This window comes from Lissotriton vulgaris, chromosome 1_1 (assembly GCF_964263255.1).
Source record: "Lissotriton vulgaris chromosome 1_1, aLisVul1.2, whole genome shotgun sequence".
NCBI classification, from domain to species: domain Eukaryota; kingdom Metazoa; phylum Chordata; class Amphibia; order Caudata; family Salamandridae; genus Lissotriton; species Lissotriton vulgaris.
The window spans coordinates 1,409,235,578-1,409,257,903 of NC_141685.1; the positions used below are offsets into that span (position 1 = coordinate 1,409,235,578).

The 22,326-nt window shown below is 43.4% G+C and overlaps 1 protein-coding gene across 3 annotated transcripts in view; it reads left to right on the forward strand.

Annotated features, from left to right (window-relative positions):
• Positions 1-22,326, forward strand: part of DUS4L (dihydrouridine synthase 4 like) — a 155,604-nt gene that overhangs the window by 73,107 nt on the left and 60,171 nt on the right. For all 3 annotated transcript variants that reach the window (XM_086967176.1, XM_086967182.1, XM_086967175.1), the window contains 2 exons: positions 6,815-6,932; positions 21,333-21,455. In XM_086967176.1, coding sequence (XP_086823302.1) covers positions 6,815-6,932; positions 21,333-21,455 — 241 coding nt within the window. The remainder of the gene's footprint in view (positions 1-6,814; positions 6,933-21,332; positions 21,456-22,326) is intronic.

Genomic DNA, 22,326 nt, shown 5'->3' on the forward strand with positions numbered 1-22,326 from the left:
CACATGCACATAAGTCAATCATAGTAAAATGGCTGTATGCAAAACTTCCACTATAGGCATTACCAGGCTAGCAGGTTGTAGCTATCCACCAGTCTTCCATTCTGGGTAGCTAGCTTCATCTTTCCTGTAGAAAAAAGAACAACGCCCCTCTCTGCTGTGACTAGCACTCATGGTATATGCCAAACTAATCCTGATGTACATTGGTGACCTGAAGATCACCGTCTACTCCAGACACAGGATATATGGTTACATAGGTAGCTATAATAAGCTGTAACCTGGGGCAGTCAGAATGTGGCGTATGTTTTCTGATGATTTTTTTAACCCTCCGTCAAAGTGAGGGCAAGTGAAGGACATAGGTATGGATCAATGCAGAAGTTCTGCCACATTTGGGCTATTAAAGTAAGCAGAAAGCAATTGCAGACAGCACATCAGCCTGTGTTTCAGACGTTACTTGGGATAAGCAATTGTATTAGCAACACAAAATTGTCATCTAAACAAAATACTTCTCACTTTATCATGTTCTGTTATTTTTAGAAACATCTATTCAAAACTTTGATACGCCCATTTAGGGTTGGTAAATATTGTACCCACCTGAGACCTTCCTTATTGTATCTGCAGTTACTATTGGACGAACAAACTTGTTTTTATTTAGCATTTTTCTTATCTGGACCTGTAAGATAGATTTATGAATGATTTATGTGTTTTTATATTGTCTATATCTTTTATAGTTTACTGTGTATTAACCAAAAAAAGATTTGACTAACTGAGCAACACCATTCATAATTAAAGTCATCGATTTCCAGGGAAATACATTTTGAAAATCACAACTTTAATATAGTTAAATAAATGAAAAAGAGAACATACAAGAAATGGACTAAGAATAAGCTAAACAGTCCAATATGTGGAAAAAACGAGCGACTTAGAGTTTAGAAATATGACACTGCAGGTGTTATTGAAAAATGGTGTACTACCTCTTCTTGAACTTGTAATGTTCACTTGGGTCAACCCTGTGAGTAGATTGAACTCGTATAGCACCTTGATTCATTCACTAACTTGGACAGTAACCATTGGTGGGTTTTGAATTTGATGCTCTGTGGAGGAAGGCCACTGCCATACACTTATACTAGTTAGAGATTCCTTTTCAACCTGTCTGGATGCTACTGACTGTCACCCCCTCTGATCCTCTGACTTTCCCCACACTTTGTACTGGACCTATGCAATCTCACAAGCAATTGAACAAGGTGTCATTTAGCATGTGCCTAGTTTTTTTCCTGTAGTCTTTACTAAAGGACAGAGATTTGCCAGTTTGCTGTAAGTTATGTGCGATACTCCTGGTACCTGTGTCCTAGAATATAACAGTTCCCTCTAACCAGCGAGTGCAGCAAAAGGGATGACTTGCCAAGGATTTCCATGCTCTCCATTGATTAAGATCGCATAGAACCTCAGAAGCTGCAGCAGTTATTCATACCACATATATGAACAAAAGTGTCAAGGCAAATATCCTCTAAGCAAACCGACCCATTGAATAGCAATCAGTACAAGATTGCACTCACCTCTCCATGAATTAAATACCCATTTTGAAGCTCAAAGACTTGGCCTCGGAGATCTCTAATCAGCAGTCTGAGAAAATGTCTTGATCCTTCTCTCAGAGCTTGGGCTGAGGTTTCTATAAATCCGATACATTTTTATGGTGGCCTGAAGGGGAAAATGTAGGTTGTTTCTCTATAATTTAGAGGGAAGAAATTCTTGAGGAGGTTATGGTGAAATGTGGTGCACAGATTATGTTCAAATAGAAACTGGAGATTTACAATCTTCTTCGGGTCGAGTATCACCCCATATATACCTGTAGGAACTCCTAACTATAGTTTAGCTTAACATTGTAATTTGTGTTTTAGGGAGTGTATTCAGTTGGCCTTATCGGAAAGGTTAGAGGTGAAAGAAGAGAGATGGCTCATTGTGGAGCTGTCGTACCACTCACCAGTCAATAACTGGGAGTCTCCTTTCAATCTACTGATTCGAACGGTCCCTAACACCACATTTTGTACTTCCTGCATCAATTAGTGTGAAGAGTGCTCCATTCCAACAGAAGAAGTTGTTATTAGAGAAGCAGGAACTCCACTGTGTGTATTCTTGGCTGTCAGGAGAGGGTGAAGGAGACCATCAAAACAACTAGGTGGATTACAGTGATGTTGACTTACTCTGTCAATCTAAAAGGTGGGCGTCTGTAGAGTAAGTACCAGGTCGGGGACACAGCACTAAATATGGAAGTGAGGTTTTAGTTGAAAGGTGCAGGGACAGTGTGGGTTGTAACAACTAAGAATGGAGGAAGAATTAGAAGTAAAGAGACTGAGATGTGTGAAAGGCAGTTATTTCGGCCACCACATTCCCGAAGAAATATGAATCCTGCCTGATTACTCCTCTTTGCTATTTACTTGTTTTGTTATTTTGTATTTAAGGGGATGAAGGGGTTTCCTCGTTCGTTTGTAGACTAGAGTGTAAGTTGTATCATAGGCTTGGAGATGTGGGCGTTTGGAAGCCATATAAGGAAGACTGCTTTATCCATCCCTGTGCCAAACCTGGTATATTCCCTCTCTAAGGGATTTCATATTGGCCTAGTGCTCTTTCATACAAAGTTTTAGTTTAAACATGATATTTCTACTGTGACTTCTCTGCTGATCCCACCTGCCAGATCACCTCTCCTGTGTCTTCTGCCCTGCGCCGCTCAACGGAAAGACCATACTAGTGGATAGCCAATCACTCGTGATCGTGTCAATAGTGAAGGAACAGGGAATGGTGAAGGAACGAGGAAGCCTATCTTCAAATTAATAGCTCCCACCACTTTATAAATTGCTGCTTTTTTCACCAAAGTCTTGGGTGAAGACAGCCTTTCATGCCTCATAGTCTCAGTGGCTCGTTGACTACCAATCATTCATATATGTCCCTAAACAAGTTTAAGAGTCCCTGACACATTTCAAATCCTAGTAAGCATTTCATTTGCACAGTTAATATTTTTCTCATTGAAAGATAATTGTTTGAAGAGACATGACCCATCAGCCACACTGCTTCCTCCAACAATAAAGTAGCACGGTACATACCTTGTGTTAGAGCAGAGAGGGAAAGTAAGAAGCCAAACCTCAATAGACAATGACCTAAACCCTTACTGTAGTTGAAACCACATTAAAAAAAGATTTCCCCAAACCTGGCACTGTCCATTTCAGACAATGCAGCAAAAATATACCAAACCAGAATCACAGGGAACCCTTGAGGGCACCCTCCCTCCCCCTGGCTCACCCCACAGTGCTTCGCCACATGTGTCTGGACTGACTTGTTTTCCTGCTCCTGAAAGCCTGGGTAGCACTCGTGTGCTCAAACGTGTAGACCCGCTCATTGTACACAACCCAAAAACTAGCTGGGGTGCCACACTATTGTCTCTAAAATCAGCTGGGCCAATTCCTTATGAAAGATCTGAAATTCAAACATTTTCACATCGCTGATTTGTCACAATTTCTCCTTCGCAAGCAGGGGAAGCCCAGGATGCAAATACAAGACATTTTTGCCTTATTTTGTACTTATATCAGTTTAGCACACAGTTAACAAAAGCACTAACCATATCCAGAAGCGTAACCTCCACTCTATCCTTTACTGTGGTGCCAACAGCAAGCCTAGACTTTACAAAACCCCAGCCACACCCTTGATCCGAATCCTTGCCACAACAACAACCCTATCCTAAATGTTAGCCTCTCGTCTGTACAATACACCTCCTACAGACCACCTCCTCCATGTCCTGCAACCCTATGTCTCACAGGTAATGTTGCAAGCCCCAGCCTTCGCCAGTACACGCTACCAGCCATTCTACAGTTTTTAACCTAAGGCCTCCAGTCTCTTGCAGCCTGTTTCTGGCATCTTCAGCTTGTCTCCTCCTTTAACCGCACGAGGCCATGGGCCAGGATAGCGATGACTGTGAAACATCTTGCACCGGTACACCAGACATGTCTAACCCAAGCTCCATATGTCATGCAGATGTCTTTCACTGTAGAGGATGTGATGCTCTTGCATCTTCAGAGTTCTGTGTTTACCAACAAGCTCACAGCATAGCGATCATTAGTACAGCAGGTGCAGTGGCAACAGCGCTGAAGCTGTGAGTGGTCCACCCCAGGCTCTCTCTTACCACCCAGCAGGGAAGAAGGGTGGCCCATTTTCCTTGCTTGCATGAGGATCCATGATACCCTTGCTACGGCACTGCATAAAGCGTGCAGCTTCAAGGCCAAATATAAATATGCAGTCAGATGCAAAGAGATCCTCTAACATTATCTACCTCCTCCATTCTGCCACAATGGTCCACACATGTCAAAAGGGGGTACTCAAAGCCAATATACCTATAGGCCTTTGCCTTGAAATGGAGAGCAATTGGTGTCTTGGTAAGGATCTTTGCTAACCTGTGCATCTTCGGGGTCTCTTTTCTCTATTCCAAAAAAACTGTGACGCTCACAGACTTATAAGGTGCCTATATAGAGTTACTGTTTCGGATATTAGGATTATAGCTTGAATGTTATTGGTTGCTGCCCAGAGATGGCTTGTAGAAATAAACCAAAATTAAATGTGCATAAGAAAGCGTAAACATTACTAGTTGGAGGAGGCTATTAAGATTATATACATTAATTAAACTCTGTTGATTACAGCATAGAGATAGTCTACAGAGAAAAAGTCAATGATGAAATTGTACATAGGTACATAGATCATAATTATGCTTTATTGGTTACAGCCCAGAGATCGCCTGAAGGAAAAAAACAATAACGATGATACTTATGTGTTATGAGTTCCAGTCCCTGAAAAAAAGAATAGTAGCAGCGGGTTCCTGCTCCTACAAAGTACAAAGAGTAGCTAGAAAAGATCATGCTACTGGTCAATGCATACACCATTAAACTTTAACTAGAAAATATAAACAATACAAGTAAAAGACTGTGATAGGCGATGACAGCTATATCTCCATGAAGCATGAATAAAACATGTGCACGAAAAGCAGTCAGTTTTGTGTTTTTTATTATTGATTAGTTAAACAAAATATGCAAACAATCTTGGATTAAAATCAAAACCGAGTTGCTAACCTAAAATAAAAAATATAAAATTGCCCTTGGAAATTATGTACCAAGGGGGAAATACATTATTTTCAGAATCCGCTTTGAAAATTCGTCCTTCCCTTAAGTACAAGTTTTTATGTAAAAACAAAGTGCTTGTGTATAAAAGTGCAACAGCCTAATTCATAGTGCATGGTTAACTCAAGCCTATTTATAATACTAGTCTAAATTTCCTTCCAGTTAAAGTAGTAGTTTGGCACGCCACGTGGAAGGAACAAATCCCTGTCACATTAAATAAGTTTTAACAGAAATAGGTATCTGCTAAGAATTACAGGGCACATGCTCATGATATGCTAAATGTTTTCAGTTTGCCAATCACAGAGACAACACTTCCTAGACAAACCCTTATAACTGCCCTAGGAGCTCTTGAATCCATAACGCGGGAATAATAAAATCCTCAAATGTAAGAAATGATACTGTGTACTTCAGGTAGCAAAGTATGCAAATATTCCAATGGTTTACCAGTGAAATAGGAATCCTATACATGCTGAATACGTCTAAGAGGCAAAAACGTGTAGATCCTGGGTTATGTGATAATGTACAAAAGATTCCCTTTCTGTTGCTCGTTTTCTTAAACTGTTTATATTTCACTAACCTATCCTGACCTTTCACAAGGTTCATAATCGTTTAATGAATTCTGAAAATACAATAACCAGGATTTGGGTCTCAACATTTTAAAATAGAAAGCCATTTCACATCACACTTAAGCCTTCAAAGTTGTTTCTTTGGCTGACCAATATTTTAGAAAATTAGATGCAACCACTTGAGTTTATCTTATAAGGAATCTGGGCCTATTTGGTAGATCAGGGCAAACAAGGCCTTGAACAAAGAACATTGAAAAGGTGAAGCCAGTTTTCATTATTGCCAGGAAAATATATTTATGCAGGTATAAATGTAGTTTAATCATAGACCGTATTGGTTTTGGGGAGGGACTAAGTTACATAGTAAGTTCTTTTGAAAGTAGTGCTTGCTGCTTCAGATTGTAGTCTTGATTGGTCCCATCTATAGTTACTGCCTCCTCGAACCATAGCCTCAAATGTTTAGAAGAGCAGGCTCGACCTATACTTTTTTCACCAATGGATCTGCATCGTTGCTTCACATGATTCAGCCAAACACAATAACATTCGCCTTACTAATATTACTTTCTAGTTTATTAGCCTGATCAAAGTCATATGGGGCAAACAATGTCTTTGCAGTCTAAGATCGAAGATTACTGTGTCATACTCCTACTGGCGGACAGTTAAAACCTGTCCTCACAATTTTGGTGAAAAATAATATACATTTCCTAAATAGTCCCACAGACCAGTTCCATAAAGGCTAAATAACTGGTGACAAAACTCATCCCTGCTTCATCACATAATCAGTGTACATTTTTCTAAAGCTAGTTGACCCTTTTCCTAACTTGATCTGATCCCACATGTCAATGAATCAAGTGAAGAAATATAAATAAAGAAATCTGTAGCCAAAGGACACACTTGTCTTTATTTCAAAGAGGTAAACCGCATACATATAAAACACAACACTTGAGAATCAGGCACCTCCTCCAGAGCACCTCTTCACAAATTTCTTCAATGATCAGCACTGCTGCCACCTTGTAGAGTCACTAATAGGACCTTTGACAATGTACAAATATTTTTGATATATTTTATGTATCTTCATCAACTTCTGTCATTCACTAGGTGACCGCCCACTGATTGTCCAATTTGCTGCCAAAGAAGCCCAGACTTTAGCTGATGCTGCTTGCATGGTGAGCCCATTTGCAGATGGAGTAGACCTAAACTGTGGTTGTCCACAAAGGTAAGACTTAAGAGCAGTAGGCTACCTGTAGCTTTCATAGTACAATGGGTTTAGAAAAATGGAAACAAATGATGTTCTAGTTTAAAATCACTACTTCTTTTCAAGACGAAACAGTCACAGACAGTCATTATTAATGCTGTCAAACAATATTTACCAGTCAGTGGTTCACAGGTGATCTAGGTTACTGTGACAGTTTCTTAACAATTAGAAACAATTAGTTAGGCCATTAGTAACATCACATCACAGAAACTGAGCCTTGGCTCGATCGCTGGTTTAGAGGTATGCTGTTCCATAAGTCGTAGCCAGTTGCAGAGAACTCGGTCTCCTCTGCTGCAGCACTCACTTCTGGATACCATTAAGAGGTAGTGTTCGATCATAGACTGTGGCTGTGCAGTATTTTTAGATTTGCTTATGAGACACAGAATATTGATAAGGATGTTGTCTTGCATAAGGAGCCGAGAAGGCTTGTCAGACAGGTGGCTATGAATGGGGGCTGTTTGGGGCCCGTTAATAAACCAACATCCTCTGTTGTGAGCAGAGTGTAGTCTTTTAAATTTGCTATGTAGGCATGCCAGCATAGAAGTTGTGACCACAGTGTATATGCAAGTTGGTTGGTGTTTTCACAAGAAATACGCAGATGTTACAATTATACCCTACCACAATGCCGCAAGTATAACAAAACGATGGAAAAGGACTCTTCACCGCCTATTCATTGCACCATGCTTCATCATTGATGTCCGTTCCACATCTAGGTAGTGGTGAATTCCACCTAGAAGGACTCAACCATGGTCGGGGGAGCAGAGATGGTTGAAGCTGTATATGATCAGGGATCCAGATGGATTACAATTGCTGAGTAGTATACCCTTAGTTTTCACTTAATTAGGTGGGTAGCACTGGCGAGGTTGAAATCAAAATACCAAGATGCCTACAGAAAGTAAAGCTTCCTGCATCCAAATCATTGCTTACATGTTTTGGCTACCCTCCTGGGTCAACAGCCTTCTTCAGGGTTGTTGGATCCCTACTAAGTGTGTATCCACTAACATGAAACACATAAGGTGAGGCTGAATGTTCTCATAACTTTTGCTGTAATTACTAATTACTTTGATTAGTATGCCTGTGACATAGAAAGCAATATAAAATGAAAAGTTAAGGAGATTCTAGTTAGAGAATTTCAATCTCAATTCTTAATCCTTCCCTGTCATCAAACACTTTTGGATTTAGAAAGCGAGATGAGTAGGATCTCATTATTCTATGATGGTGAATGGAGAGACCTAGCGGCACCCTTCACAGGTTTTTGGTTCCCTCCGGTAACTTGTGTGGTAGACCACAAAGTGGTACTAGACCTACGTGTACTGTTATTTTGTACTGTCCTGAGTCATCATGTTCTATTAGCTCAGGCTACTTTTCATATTTATGTTAGACTAGTGTGCACATTTTCTGCTTAGTAATCTCTGTCTCTGTGGGTTTACTGTAGTGATCTTACTGGCGACCCCACAGTCACTATACAAATGTACATATAGCTAATTGCCAATAACCACAGGAGATCATGAAACATAAAAAGACCTTTCTTTGACCGTGATATATTATGCCTTCAAGTAGGCCGAGGCATAGAAACGTTTCATCATGTCAAGACGTCACTCCTTCCTGTATTGGTTAAGTATATATTGATCTAATACTTGGAATTTATATAATAAAGACTTAATCCGATATTTTGACAGATCAGATCATGAGGTTATTCCTGGATTTTTTTAAAGGAGACTGGTATTTCTGTAACCCAAAACACGCAATGTATATATGGGCAAGCAAAGCAATGTGGCACAAAAATATCTGAACCCAAAAGCTCCAACATGGAGACCCACGAGCAAAGCTATTCTTATCTCTGCAAAATCACACATACATTGGCGATATGTTCAGGTTAATGAATCTGTTTTTGAGTAACACATTACTATCATGCGGAAAAAATTTAAAAAGGTGATTGCCATGTCCTCATATCAAGACTAACACTCGTGTTTATAGACACGCATGTTTCTAAAAAGATAGACTGAATTAAAAATAGTGCATAGTGTGTGCCTCCGTATTGAGGTGCTCTTCAATCTCTTTAACGAACAGTAAAAGAAAAAGCCAGCACTCTGTCATTGTTAGTCCAGCTATGTTTAGTCATATTTCGAAATCTGCATGGAGGATTGATCATTACAGGGCGGGGCAGTTTTTAACGGGAAAAGCTTTGGATTTAAACTATTGTTTCAGCTGATTCCAAGCCATGTCACCATTCAAGCCTATTTTAGATTAATCAAGTCGGTAAATCCACCTTTGTTCATAATGGAACAGTTTCTAGCTTTATTCCATAGGCAATTTTTTAATTATTGCACATTCTTGTTAATTTTCAGTGTTTTTTCCTTCAATGTAGTGTCTCATGAGCTTCGTTTGTGTTTTCTTGAATTGGAAAGAGCCGTTATGTTCACTGATCAAAATTCTCATTTTTCGTGTGAACATACCAACGTACCTGCGTGTGCGTGGATATCTGATTTAAATGACTTTGCCAGTGTTACAGTTTGTAAAACTGTTGAGTCTCCACTGCGTTTTAAGAACCAAATCAAGTCGCTTTGTTTTTTTTTTTAGTATAGGGGCATATGTTACATTGATCACAGTGAAAATGTCTTGTTACAGGGGGTAAGTCAAAAAATCCATCCCTCCTCGGAGATAGTTAAGATTGGTTTTGGTCTGGTGTGAATATTACTATACCTGAGTGACCATCCATATTTGAAGGAAAACAAAGGTTTTTTCTAACTTGAGGAACCCAACTCCAATATTTTACAATGTCTGTTTATAATTCTTTTCAGGCTGTTGAAGTGGATCCCAAATGTGGTGACACACAAGCCTTTCTTTGTCATCCTTTCAGAAAGTTGTTAAGAACCGATCTCTGGGTTTATGTTGGGTCAGTTTTTTAGCTTGATAGATGACTCTGTCTGGGTTTCCTTCTCTAACTGCAGGAAATCCAACCTGTAGATTTGCCCTGAAGGTTTGAGGATGGAAACTATCAAATCCCAACAGATTATTCCAGACTGTAGGTTTGTAAGATATCTCACATTTAAGATATTGTTCACATGGGCTGATGTTCAGGTCCAAGAAAGACACCTCAATCCTACTCATAGTCCCCATGAAGTTGAGGAATTCATTACCGTTGTTCAGCCAATTTGTTAGGTCGATAGCCAGGTTTTCATCCCATTTTTAGGATAGTCTATGTATCATTTCCACAAACTGACATTTGTTGCATGTGGGTTCTCTTCACTGGTAACTTCTGTTGTCCACTCAGATATGTTTGTATGCCCACAACAGTTCGCAAATTTTTAGAGTGCTGGTCCCACACTTTTCACTCAATATAATTATGCAATGTTGGAGCATGACCCTTACACCTGAGGGTCACCATATTGCCCAAAGTGCTTAATAAAACATCAACACTGGACTCTACATAAGCATTTACTATGCTCTTTCCTTACCCGCATCCAAAAAAGTCTTGAGTATCTTCCTTGAATTTGAATTTAAAAGTATTTGTTAAGCGCACGATTACCAGGCCGTTTCTTGGCGCTGAAAGATGCAGGCCCTCGCAAGAAGAGAAATGTTTTGAGTGCCCTGCGGAACTCAAGATAGGAGGCAGCAGATCTTATGGGGGGAGGGAGGGTGTTCCAGAAAGTTGGGGCGAGAACAGAGAATTTCATCCCTCCCGATTTGTTCTTCCTAAACCGGGGTACAGAGAGAAGAGACTGAGAGGATGAGCGTAGCTCTCTGCAGGGAGTATAGGCCTTGATTTCAGAGTTAATAAAAGCGGGGGCAGTCCCAGCACGGGCCCGAAAGGTTGTGCAGCCCAGCTTGAAGAGGCCACGTTCTTTAATGGGAAGCCAGTGCAAGGCCTTGAGTAGGGGAGTGACATGGTGTGACTTGGAGAGATCATAGATAAGATGGGGAGCCTGATTCTGGACCAATTGAAGGCGCCGGAGGGCATAGGCAGGGGCGCCATTGTACAGAATGTTGCCATAGTCCAGTCGCGATAGGACCATCGCCATGAGAATGAGTTTCAGGGCCGGGAAAGAGAAGAACCGGGATATCTTCCGAATGGTGCGGAGGATGAAGAAACAGGATGAAACTACTGTACTGATCTGGGAGTGCAGCGCGAGGTGTTGGTTCAGCGTTATCCCTAATGTTTTAGCTGAAGGGGAAGGTGACGGACGGGGGGCCAAGGGAGGGGTGCCAAAATGTGGGGGTCCAGGGACTGTGACTACCTCCGGTGAGAACTAGCTCGGTTTTATCCGGGTTCAATTTGAGATGGCTGTAGTTCATCCAGTCCCTGATGAAGATCATGACTGATTGGAAGTTATGAATAGAGCCAGGGGAGATTAAACAAAAGGGGGGAGAGGGAAGAACCTTGAGGGACACCACACTGCACCTTGCGTGGGGAAGCAGAGGAGTCGCCGAGATGGACAGCCTGGGTGCGGTCCCTTAGAAAGGAATTAAGCCAGGCCAAGGCCGGCCCCCCGCCGCCCGCCGCCTCGACACGGGTAAGAAGGATGGAATGATCAACCGTGTCGAAGGCGGCGGACAGGTCAAGGAGGACAAGGGCCTGGGGCAGGTTGGCATCCATCCCCTCTCTAAACTTGTCCATGACGGAGATGACAACCTTCTCAGTGGAGTGGAGTGGGCGAAAGCCCGCCTGGCATGATGCTAAGCAGCCACTCTCTTCCACAAAAGTGCTGAGGACTTTGGTGACATGGGACTCAAGGACTTTACCCAAGAAAGGGAGAAGGGAGATGGGGCGATAGTTGGACGGGGAGGATGGATCGGCGCCGGGCTTTTTTAGAATGGGAATTATTGTTGCCGACTTATGGAGATTGGGAACAAGGCCCTGTTTAAGGGAGTCATTTAGGAAAACAAGAGGGGGCTGAGGACAAGCTGAACAGATCTCTCTCAGAACATAAGCAGGGCAAATGTCAGAGGGGGATCCTGACTTGACTTGGGCCAGCAGAGGGGAAAGAGTTTCCCTGGTCAGGAGAGGTATGTGATCCAGGTGAGAGGTGTTGGGCGGTGGCTGAGGGTCGGAGAAAGTGGAGGGGGGTAATGGTATATTGGCCTTGATGATCGCGATTTTCTCGATGAAAAAGTCGTTGAGGGAGTCACAGAGAGATTGGGAGGGGGAGGGTTTGAGAGTGACTCTATCTGAAGAGGGCAGCTCATGGACCGTGGCAAAGATTTCCCTAGGTTAGTTTTCGGCTGAAAGGATTCTTCTAGAGAAATATTCAGTTTTAGCGAGAAGGATAGCTTTTTTTATATTCGTTGAGGATGGAGATGTACTGTAATTTAAGAGTGGGACTGTACGCACGCCTCCAGGCGCGCTTCAAGTTTTTTCTCCTTGAGGTCAGCATTGAACCATCTGTTGGCGTCGTGGGCGCGTCTAATTGTGACGCGCTTCAGGGGGGCCACTTGGTCACACGCTCTAGCGAGCCAGCTGCTAAGGGTGGCTGCTTGGGATGATGGGGTAAGTCCCTCTAGAGCGGGGCAAGAGACTAAAAGGGAGGAGCAGAGAGTAGGGATATCTACTTTATTCCAATTCCGGGCCCAAGTGTTTTTGGGAAAAGAAGGTCTTTTGGCGAGGCTTAAGTCCAGGAAAAACTAAATAAGGGAGTGGTCAGACCAAGTACAGGGCGTGACAATAGGAGCGGTGACAGGATTGTTGAGTGACCAGATTTGGTCCAAGGTATGGCCTCGGTTATGAGTAGGAGTGTGGACATGAGACACAAAGTTTAAACTGAGGAGGAGTTCAGTAAATTCTTTGGACATGGCGTCTTCCGCAGGATCGGCGGGCCAGAAATTGAAGTCCCCCAGTACAAGGACAGATGAATTGTTTACTACCAGCGTCGCTAGCAGCTCCTGGATGTCGGAGATGAAGTGTGGCCTTGGCTGGGGAGGGCGGTAGATTAAGACACAAGTGATTGGAACTTGGAAGGAGGCAGATCGCACCACTAGACAGTCGACCGCCTTGATAGATGGGGATAATAACAGTTGAAAGTGAAGTCCAGCGCGGACAATCAAGGCAACACCACCTCCCACCTTCCCCTCGGCACGAAGGGCATAATAGGAAGAGGGGAGAGCCGCTAACACGTTTGGCAGTGAGTCAGGGCAAAACCAAGTTTCTGTCAGAAACAGAAGGTCAGGTTTGTAGGAGTCTAGAAAGTCAAACAGTTCTAGATAATGTTTTACTGCCGACCTGGTGTTAAGAAGGAAGGCTGAGATGGTGGGTGCGGGATTGGATGGGGAGGGAGATCGTGGTGTAACAGGGGGTGGGGGGGATAATGATGGCAGGGTGGGTGGGAGGGAGGGTATGGGGTTTGCTCGGGCGAGGCCAAGTTTGTCAATCTGGGCGAGGGTTGCTGGACAAGGAATCCAGGTGCCCTGGAGTGAGCACAACTGTTCAGAAGAGTAAGTTAAAAAACGGGCATAGTGAGGTGCCCCTAGCCCCGGACGAGCGCAGACGGGCTTGCCTTTGGCGTGCCGCCGGCGCGCCCGCTACGCGAGTCTGCTGCGCGTGCGCATGGGGCGTCCCTTTTATGGGAATAGGAGCGCGATGAATGCTGCGCTAACCTGTAGGCCTCCACTACCCCTCCTAAGATGGCGCCAGCAACCCCGTCAGCCCTCCGGAACAAGCGGCACTCAGCCGTGCCGGACCGGGGCTAGGGGAGCTGGGAGATGGACAGAGAAGGCAGGCAGCTGCGGTAAGCGACGGGGGGAACGCAGGCAATAATTAAAAGATTCCAACAGTTAAAAATACAAAGAGAGCCCACACACGACCATAGCATCCGCGAGCCCACTGCCACTGGGCTTTTTGCGTCCGCTGCGCGTGCGTATGGGGTGTCCCTTTTATGGGAATAGGAGCGCGAGGAATGCTGCTCTAACCTGTAGGCCTCCACTACCCCTCCTAAGATGGCGCCAGAAACCCCGTCAGCCCTCCGGAACAAGCGGCACTCAGCCGTGCCGGACCGGGGCTAGGGGAGCTGGGAGATGGACAGAGAAGGCAGGCAGCGGCGGTAAGCGACGGAGGGAACACAGGCAATAATTAAAAGATTCCAACAGTTAAAAATACAAAGAGAGCCCACACAGGACCATAGCATCCGAGAGCCCACTGCCACTGGGCTTTTTGCGACCTTCTACTTTAAGAAGAGGTTTAAGAACAGGATAAACTGTTTAACTATAGGCTCTCTCCTTTCCAGAATGGAGTAACTTATATTATCTGGCTTTCTGCTCTGCATTTATTTACTATACCAGTCAAGATATCATAAAAAAGTATATTCACTCTAACAAATGAGGAAACTTGCACTTAATTTAAATGTCTCAATATGAGTTTGATGTCCATCAATTCTACCCAACTTGTAATATCATTGCAGAAATTAGTTATAAAAATCCAGGGCCTATAGCTCTATGACACTAAACATATTCATGTATCTGGTCAAGAAAATCTAATTTATATTATAGCACATAAAAAGCGCAAAGAAAGTGAGGCGGTACCGAGGGTTAAAGCGCTGCTCCTGCAGGTTGAAGCGCAAGTTGCGACAAACACAAGCCCCTCCCAGTTGAGAAGGTTGAAGCTCCTACAGCCGGAGTATTCTGCGTTAGCCAAAAGGGATGTACAACATGCCATACAAGCAATGCATAGGAGGTTGTACGATGTGAGTGATAAAACGGGTAGAATGCTCGCTTGGCTAAGTAAGAAGGAGATGGAAAGTAGATGGGTAACCCAGATACAGATGGACGATAACCAGGTCCATGTACCCCCAGAGGCCATAGCGCAAGCCTTTGCAGGCTACTATGAGGCCTTCTATGCGAAAAGACCCCTAGCAGATGAACAGATCCACATGTATTTACAATCCATGCAGCTCCCTCGATTGGAATCCAGTGACACACAAGCGCTGGAGGCAAAGTTGACGGCAGACGAAATTCTGGAAGCCATAGGCCAAATGAAAACGGGGAAGTCCGCTGGTCCCAATGGACTCCCACCAGATCTATTTAAACGGCATGGGGTGCTCTTTAGCAAGCATCTCTTGCAGATGTATCTTGAGGCAAGAGATGTGGGTACACTCCCAGAAGATTTGAGGACAGCCACTATTGTGGTGATACCTAAAGAAGGGCAGCCGCCACAGAGTAGCTCGTATAGGCCCATCTCCCTAATAAATATGGAGACTAAGATCCTGGCCAGAATTCTGGCCAATAGACTTACACAGGTCATTACGGGACTTGTCCACAGGGACCAGTCTGGCTTTATGCCAAAGAGGTCGACGAGACACAACCTTAGACCCGTCTCTAACTGGTTGGAGATGGTACAACATAGAACAGAGCCTCATCTCATACTTTCCCTGGATGCAGAGAAGGCATTCAATACAGTCCACTGGTCGTTTCTTATGGCACTACTGGATAGATTGGGATTTGGTCCCGAGTTCAGGAGGTGGATAGCCGTACTATATGAACGACCTGTGGTGAGGCTCAGGGTCAACGGGGCTACGTCTCTGAGGTTTCCAATTGAAAGGGGCACTAGACAGGGCTGCCCCCTGTCTCCCCTGCTTTTTGCAATCGTCCTAGAGCCCCTTGCATGTATCATTCGAGCGCATCCGAGCATAACGGGTTTCTGAGTAAATGATAAAGATAATCTCGATGAGCGTATTTCTTTGTACGCCGATGAGATACCGCTATATGTCATGAATCCCGGAATGACGCTCCCTAACATTATGACGACCTGCGGGGAATATGGCAGACATGCGGGGTACAGAATTAACTGGGATAAGTCGTGCATCTATCCGGCAGGACAAGATGATGGGATCGTACTATATCCCATCCAGCTCCAGGTTGCACCCAGAGGGAAAAAATAATTGGGTCTTTATGTCACGCTGGATAAGCTGCTGGCACTGGAGTGAAACATGTACAAGATATTAGGAGAATTCCGCGTAGACGCGGAACGATGGGACTCACTACCCTTTACGTTGCTTGGAAGAGCGGCACTTTCTCAAAATGATAACTCTACCGACATTTTTATATGTGCTACAAAATACCTACCATCCAATCCTGGAAGAAGTGTTTATCAAGATTGATGACATCCTAAGAAAGTTTCTGTGGGGAGGGAAACCCCCTAGGGCAGAGGTCTTCAAACTTTTGGATGTCGAGACCCCCCTGTCAACATTTTGAAGCGCAAGGACCCCCTCCTGACAAAAGTTTCTAAACCTCTAGGTTATGAGGAAGGTGAGGACCAAATTATGTGACAGGCTTGACTAAATTGTGCGAGTAGAAAATGTAAATAATGTTCTGTGATGCTGCGTATTCTGGGGTAGCATTGCTTTATTATTTAGAATTATTTTAAACCCAGTAATACTGAGGAAAGATTTCACCCCATCAGTACCAGTTTATAACCAAAATACAGCAATTAACATCAGAAAGATGTCTAGTCAACCTCTGTGAAGGGCCTCCCAATCCGCAGGAATATGCAATGCCACATTAGAAGCTCACCTGGCCATGGCCGGGAGCAGCAAGGGTGCATTCAAACCGTGGCGGTCTTGTGCAGAGTTAAGCAGTTTACCCATGCCCCTTTCCTCTCAGCCACTTCCTTCCTTCCATCCCTCTCTTCTCTCCTCTCCCAGCCCCGGATCCCTCTCTCACATTGCAGGCAGATGGTTATTAGCCCCAGGACTCCTTTTGGTAACAGTAGCGCACTACAAATATAAATAATAGGCAGAAGAAGGGGATCCACTAGACCCGAACTTCGGGGGGGGGGGGCGGGGGGGCAGCAGCACTGGTCGCACACTGTGCAACAGTCTATCCACCTTCTCCATGAATTCCCTCAGTATCACTCACCAACAATACACCTCATCTCTCTATATCACCTGTCTGACTAACATTTCATTTTTTTATAGCGCTACTCATAGTTTACTCTCACTCAGTTCTGTGATGTGCATGGTACATCTTCTTTGTACCAGGCACTTTAACCTTCTGCACTGTGTGGATGACACGAGTGCCCATGTGACTGCACGGTGAGCAATGCAACAGTGTGAGAGTAGGGTAAAAGGAGTGACTACAGGGTGAGTGAAATGAAATGAAATGAAATGAAAAATTGCACTTATGTAGCGCGTAACTACCCGGAGGCCTCGCAGCGCTTTTGACTGATTGCTTGTGGCGAGCTCAGGGTGAATCAACAAGCTTTTGCGAACAAGTGCGTTTTTAAGGCCTTTCTGAAGACATACGGTTATTGTTCTCTCGAAGGGAAAGGGAGAGAGAGTTCCTAAGCTTGGCCACAGTATGGGAAAAGGAGCGACCGCCCCAGCGAGCTTTGTTGATTTTAGTAGTAGTTGCAAGCTGTAAAGAACTAGAGCGCAGGGCTCTGGACGGTGCATAAGGCGTAGCTATGGGGTGCAGAATTGCCGGGCCGATGCGATGAAAAGATTTGTGCACAATGCACATGGCCTTGAACTGCACTCTGGCCGCTACTCGGAGCTTTCTTGGCTGACTGCCAGCGGGGAATGTTATACAGTAGTCGGGCGGCACAGTTTTGCGTAACTTGGAGCCTATAGGTCACTGCTGCCGGGGCTCCTATGTATAGGACATTCCATATGAATTTGGGTTCGGCTGTAAGTGCAGAGTGGGACGAATTAGTGCATGGTTAGTGATGGCCTTGTTTGAGTGAGCTACAGATTGAGCAGTAAGGGGGGGGGGACAGATGAGTGAAGTGTCACATGAGTGCAGGGTGAGAAGTGTGCTTGTGTGACTGCAGGGTGAGGTACAGAGTGAACAATGCAAGCGAATTTTTAGGGCAGAGTGATCACTGTGAGAGCAGGGTGAGCGGGTGAATGTTGTGAGTGCATGGTGATCAGTGTGAGTGCATGGTGATCAGTGTGAGTGCATGGTGATCAGTGTGAGTGCATAGTGATCAGTGTGAGTGCATGGTGATCAGTGTGTGCAGGGTGAGCGGGTGAATGGTGTGAGTGCATGGTGATCAGTGTGAGTGCATGGTGATCGCTGGGAGTGCATGGTGATCGCTGGGAGTGCATGGTGATCGCTGGGAGTGCATGGTGATCGCTGGGAGTGCAGGGTGAACGTGAAAGTGAAGGCGAGAACGAGAAATGAGTAGTCTGAAAGCAGGGTGCATTCCCAGAAACTTGAAGCGTAGGGTTTCAGATATAAGTTAAACTATTGCTATAATGGCATTAATCAGGTTTCGAGGGTGGAGGAAATAAATAATGTGCTGATCCTGCAACAAACGTCCAGACTAATGATTAGGGTTACCAGCTCATTATTTTGATGGCCCAGAAATAAGCAGTCACCTACAGCTGTATTTTTTGCACTTATCTGTGAATACTTAGAACAGCAAATATACATAGAAAGCACTTTTAATTGTGTTCTAGGGAAGCCTCAATAATCCATGACTAATAATTAAAGAGAATAAAGACAGAAAAGTCACATAACTAATTAATACATACTTTTTTATTTATAACTCAATTTAGTGTCGAGCAGGTCTCTGCAGGATCTTTAAACAACACATAGCAGGCATGTTTCTTTTGGCAACCCAACTTTATATTTCCTTTCATTAAATGCATTCTCACACTACAGCAGTAAGTGTAAAAATACAAATCTAAGGAATAGGCAGAGTGGGGGCCCAGGGGGTACTGGAACCATATAAAAACTAAGCTTTGGTAATTAGTTAACAAAGGCATGTAAATATGCTAATGGTCTTTAAAGACCTGTCAAAAACTCTGGCCGGAGATAAGACTCCAGACACTGCCCAGCCGAGGCCCCAGGAGCGCGAGCTGCGACACAGGATGGGGGAGGAGGGGGGCTGTAGCCCTGTAGGCCAGGGCAGAAGTGAAACTGAAGGCGCGACCCGCTTTGCATCGCTCCACGGCCCCCCTGGGGGTCGCGCCCCACAGTTTGAAGACCCCTGCCCTAGGGTAACGCTGGGGAAGTTATAGTGCAACCAATACAGTGGCGGCATTTCCCTGCCGGACCTTTGCTCCTATTACTGGGGCTGCCCACTTGATAGTTATCAACGACTGGGCTTTCGGGGACAGGGATCATCCTACCTACGCGCTTGAACACACACAATTCTTACAAAAATCATTTTCACACTATTTTTATGGATGTAAAGGGGTCACAAGATTGTTGCCAGCTACACAGATGGTAATAATGGCCTGGAACAAAGCAGAAAGGCGGACAAAATGGGACGGCCGGGTAACCAAAGAAACTGCGCTGTGGGTGGGAACACAGCTCATGGAATTTGCCAAGCTGACAGGCTTCCAGAAATGGATCCTCTGTTCATTCTATTGGGCATACCCACAGACCTTGATCTCCCCAAGGCGAAATTAACATTGCTCCAGCTGGAACTGGTGGTGGCCAAAAGGGACTTGACAAAAGCATGGGGTGCTGTTTCTAATCCAACGCTAGAAGAATGACGGAGAAGTATGGACATGTATATTTTGGGGGAATAAACAACCTATAAAGCATGCGGGTGTCCGAAAAAATTTAGAAAATATGGAAGCCTTGGTGGACTTATTACGGACTTACACTCACGGACTCACAGTGAGTTGAGGGTATGGGGGAGAGGGAAACAAGGGATCGCGTTGACACGCAATATTCTGGCAATGTTGATTGTGTAATAGTATTGCCGAACTCCGCTCTGCATGTGATGAACAGGAAAAAGAGTTGCTCTGATTATTTGAAGTGTTTTTGTGATGTAATTGGAAAAATGCAATTAAATACATTCCCCCCCCAAAAAAAGAAAATCTAATTTACACCAATGACAATTCTGTACCCTTGCTCCTTCTCACTTGTTTTGTCAGCTCACAACCGACATGCTTTGCCTGTTGATGTGTCACCCCACAGTGCATAGCTCAACAGAGTGAGAACGTCAGCCGAACAAGCAGACAATGACCACTGCTTCAATTAGGGACTACCAGGAAACTCCAAGAGTTTCTACAAACACACAGGCACAGCCTAGCACTCTTTTTCTTCTGGTTACTCCGTTTAAGATGCAAAACAGCAAAGATAACCAAGTGTAAGTTGAGGACTCCTTTATCACCGATTTGGAGAATGATTATCCAGTAGTGGAATGTGAAATTATATGTAAAGCATGTTCTTTCAGATCATTTATGTGTATGTGCCTTTCATTGGAGTTGAATCTTACTGAGTTTGTTTCCAAATTTCTCTATGGACGAGTGAGGTCCAGCACAGGATCCTGTTGCTGTTTCATAGGGACAGGACCTGACGGGACACCCAGTGTTAAAGGGATACTGATATATTTCTGTTCCTCAAATGTGCTGGGGTAGTAATTAGCTCCTTGGTTGCCTTTTCTAAATGTTTTGCTCCTGAAGCATTGAGGACTCGTAACAATGTGTTGTATACCCATAGTCCTGTATAAAGTAACAAAGGATGAAAAAAAAGTTTGCTGAATTTTGTCAGATGAAAGTAACTCAGCCGAAGCTACTATTTACTGCTCGCAAAACACTGGTCACATTTTGCAACTAGTATTTTCATGACCCGTATTTTTGCAACCAGTATATAATATACGTTGTTTCCGAAAATTCAGATTTGGTCGCAGTCTGATCTACCTCATTACCTGTTTGCAAATTGTCACTCGCTCTGATTAGAGACCATCACTGGAATAGTTACCTGCCAGACTCAGCAGACTACCATGTCTGTGATTGCCTTATGTATCATTTTTTCAATTTGGCTTATTTTCCTTGAAGGAAATGGTGCTGTGTTCAAAAAGAAAAGTTTGCCATTTTACTGTTTGTTTGACAGTTGCCAGTGGACCTGCGAACCACTATCTATTCCCCAACAAACATTTTATTTACATTCACAAAAGGAAAGGGTCTCAAGGACTCCCTTTCCCTTTTGTGAATGAGTTACTACCCCAGCTTGGATGTGGATAAAATATCAATGGGTTTACAACCTTTATTTCAGTCCTAAAACTTTGATACTTATCTCCAGAAATCAATTTTTGGAAGCGATGCCTACAAAGCGCTACTTGTAGCTAGCGATTCCTTATCTATTTTTTTTAACCCATTTCAAAAGTCGGAAAACGTTGCACGCTCCTAAAATGGTTTTGGTACATTGCAAAAAGCATTTTTATGGTTGCAAATGCAAACTTCGAAAGTGAACTTTGTGCATAGCTATAGAATGTGCTTTTCACTGGCCCTAAATGTCTTATAGAGCCCCTTTGGGGAACAAAACCCTGAAAACTAGTGTAATGAAGTTGACTAGTACCAGTATAAGAGACACTTTAAATTGCAATTTCATAAATTCAGTGTTGGTTAATGTTGGTATTTGAAAATAATACATCTTGTGTATATCAAGATTAACATTTATTTTTATACTTCGAAGGTGGGCCTTGTCAGAAGGCTATGGTGCCTGCTTGATAAATAAGCCAGACTTGGTTAAAGATATGGTACGACAAGTAAGAAATCAAGTGGATATTCCTACATTTTCAGTGTCAATTAAGATAAGGTAAGTAAAATGTAAAAAGCAGCCTATTATTTTTACACATGTTTAGGAATTCAAATGTAAATTGGACACGGTCTAACCAAGTAGAATGAGTGATTATTGTGTGTATGTTCCAAAAATATAAATAAACACAAATTATTCAAGAAGATACCATTTCTTATATATGAGTCCTCTGAGCAAATGTAGTCCGTTGGTAACTGTTTATGCCTGAGTAAATAGCATAGAAACCAAAGGAAGAAACAAGAAAGCATAACAAAATTATCCTACACAAACATTAATTCCAGTAGTAATGGTAAGAGAAATATTATTGAGCTTATATACTATAATATCGATAATTTCTTCATTTATTTATTTTTTGGATTATTGTAATTAGATTGTGGTCATACATAAACTATTGTGTGAACTTCCCAGACCGCACCAATGCAGATTGGAGTCTATCAAGCAGCATGAATTGATGTTACAATTCTTTTAATTGTGAATCAACCAGGTTTATTCTCCCATCCCATCCCATCCTATCCAGACAATGACATTCAAAGTAAATGAGTAACACTCTTTAGTATTTTCCTTCTTACTAGGAGCTCTTTGATTTTTAGGTTTGGCCTCTATAGACCCCAAATTTGCGTTATTTCTAGAGCAGGCTTGTAGTTCCAATTTGCAGTTCCCCCACAGGGTACCTTTCTGCTTAGCCATTGAGTTCCCCACTGCCCTTTTCTTTGCACAAAGGAGAACTAAGCCTCTCTCTCATCATTGACCCTTGCATTGGTCATGGTTTCAAGCAGTTAACTTGTGTAGCAGCCTGAAAGGGCAATCTTTACTTCCAGGCAAGAGTCTAAATAAGGTTTTGGTAAACACTTTGATGGTGAAGCATTGTTCA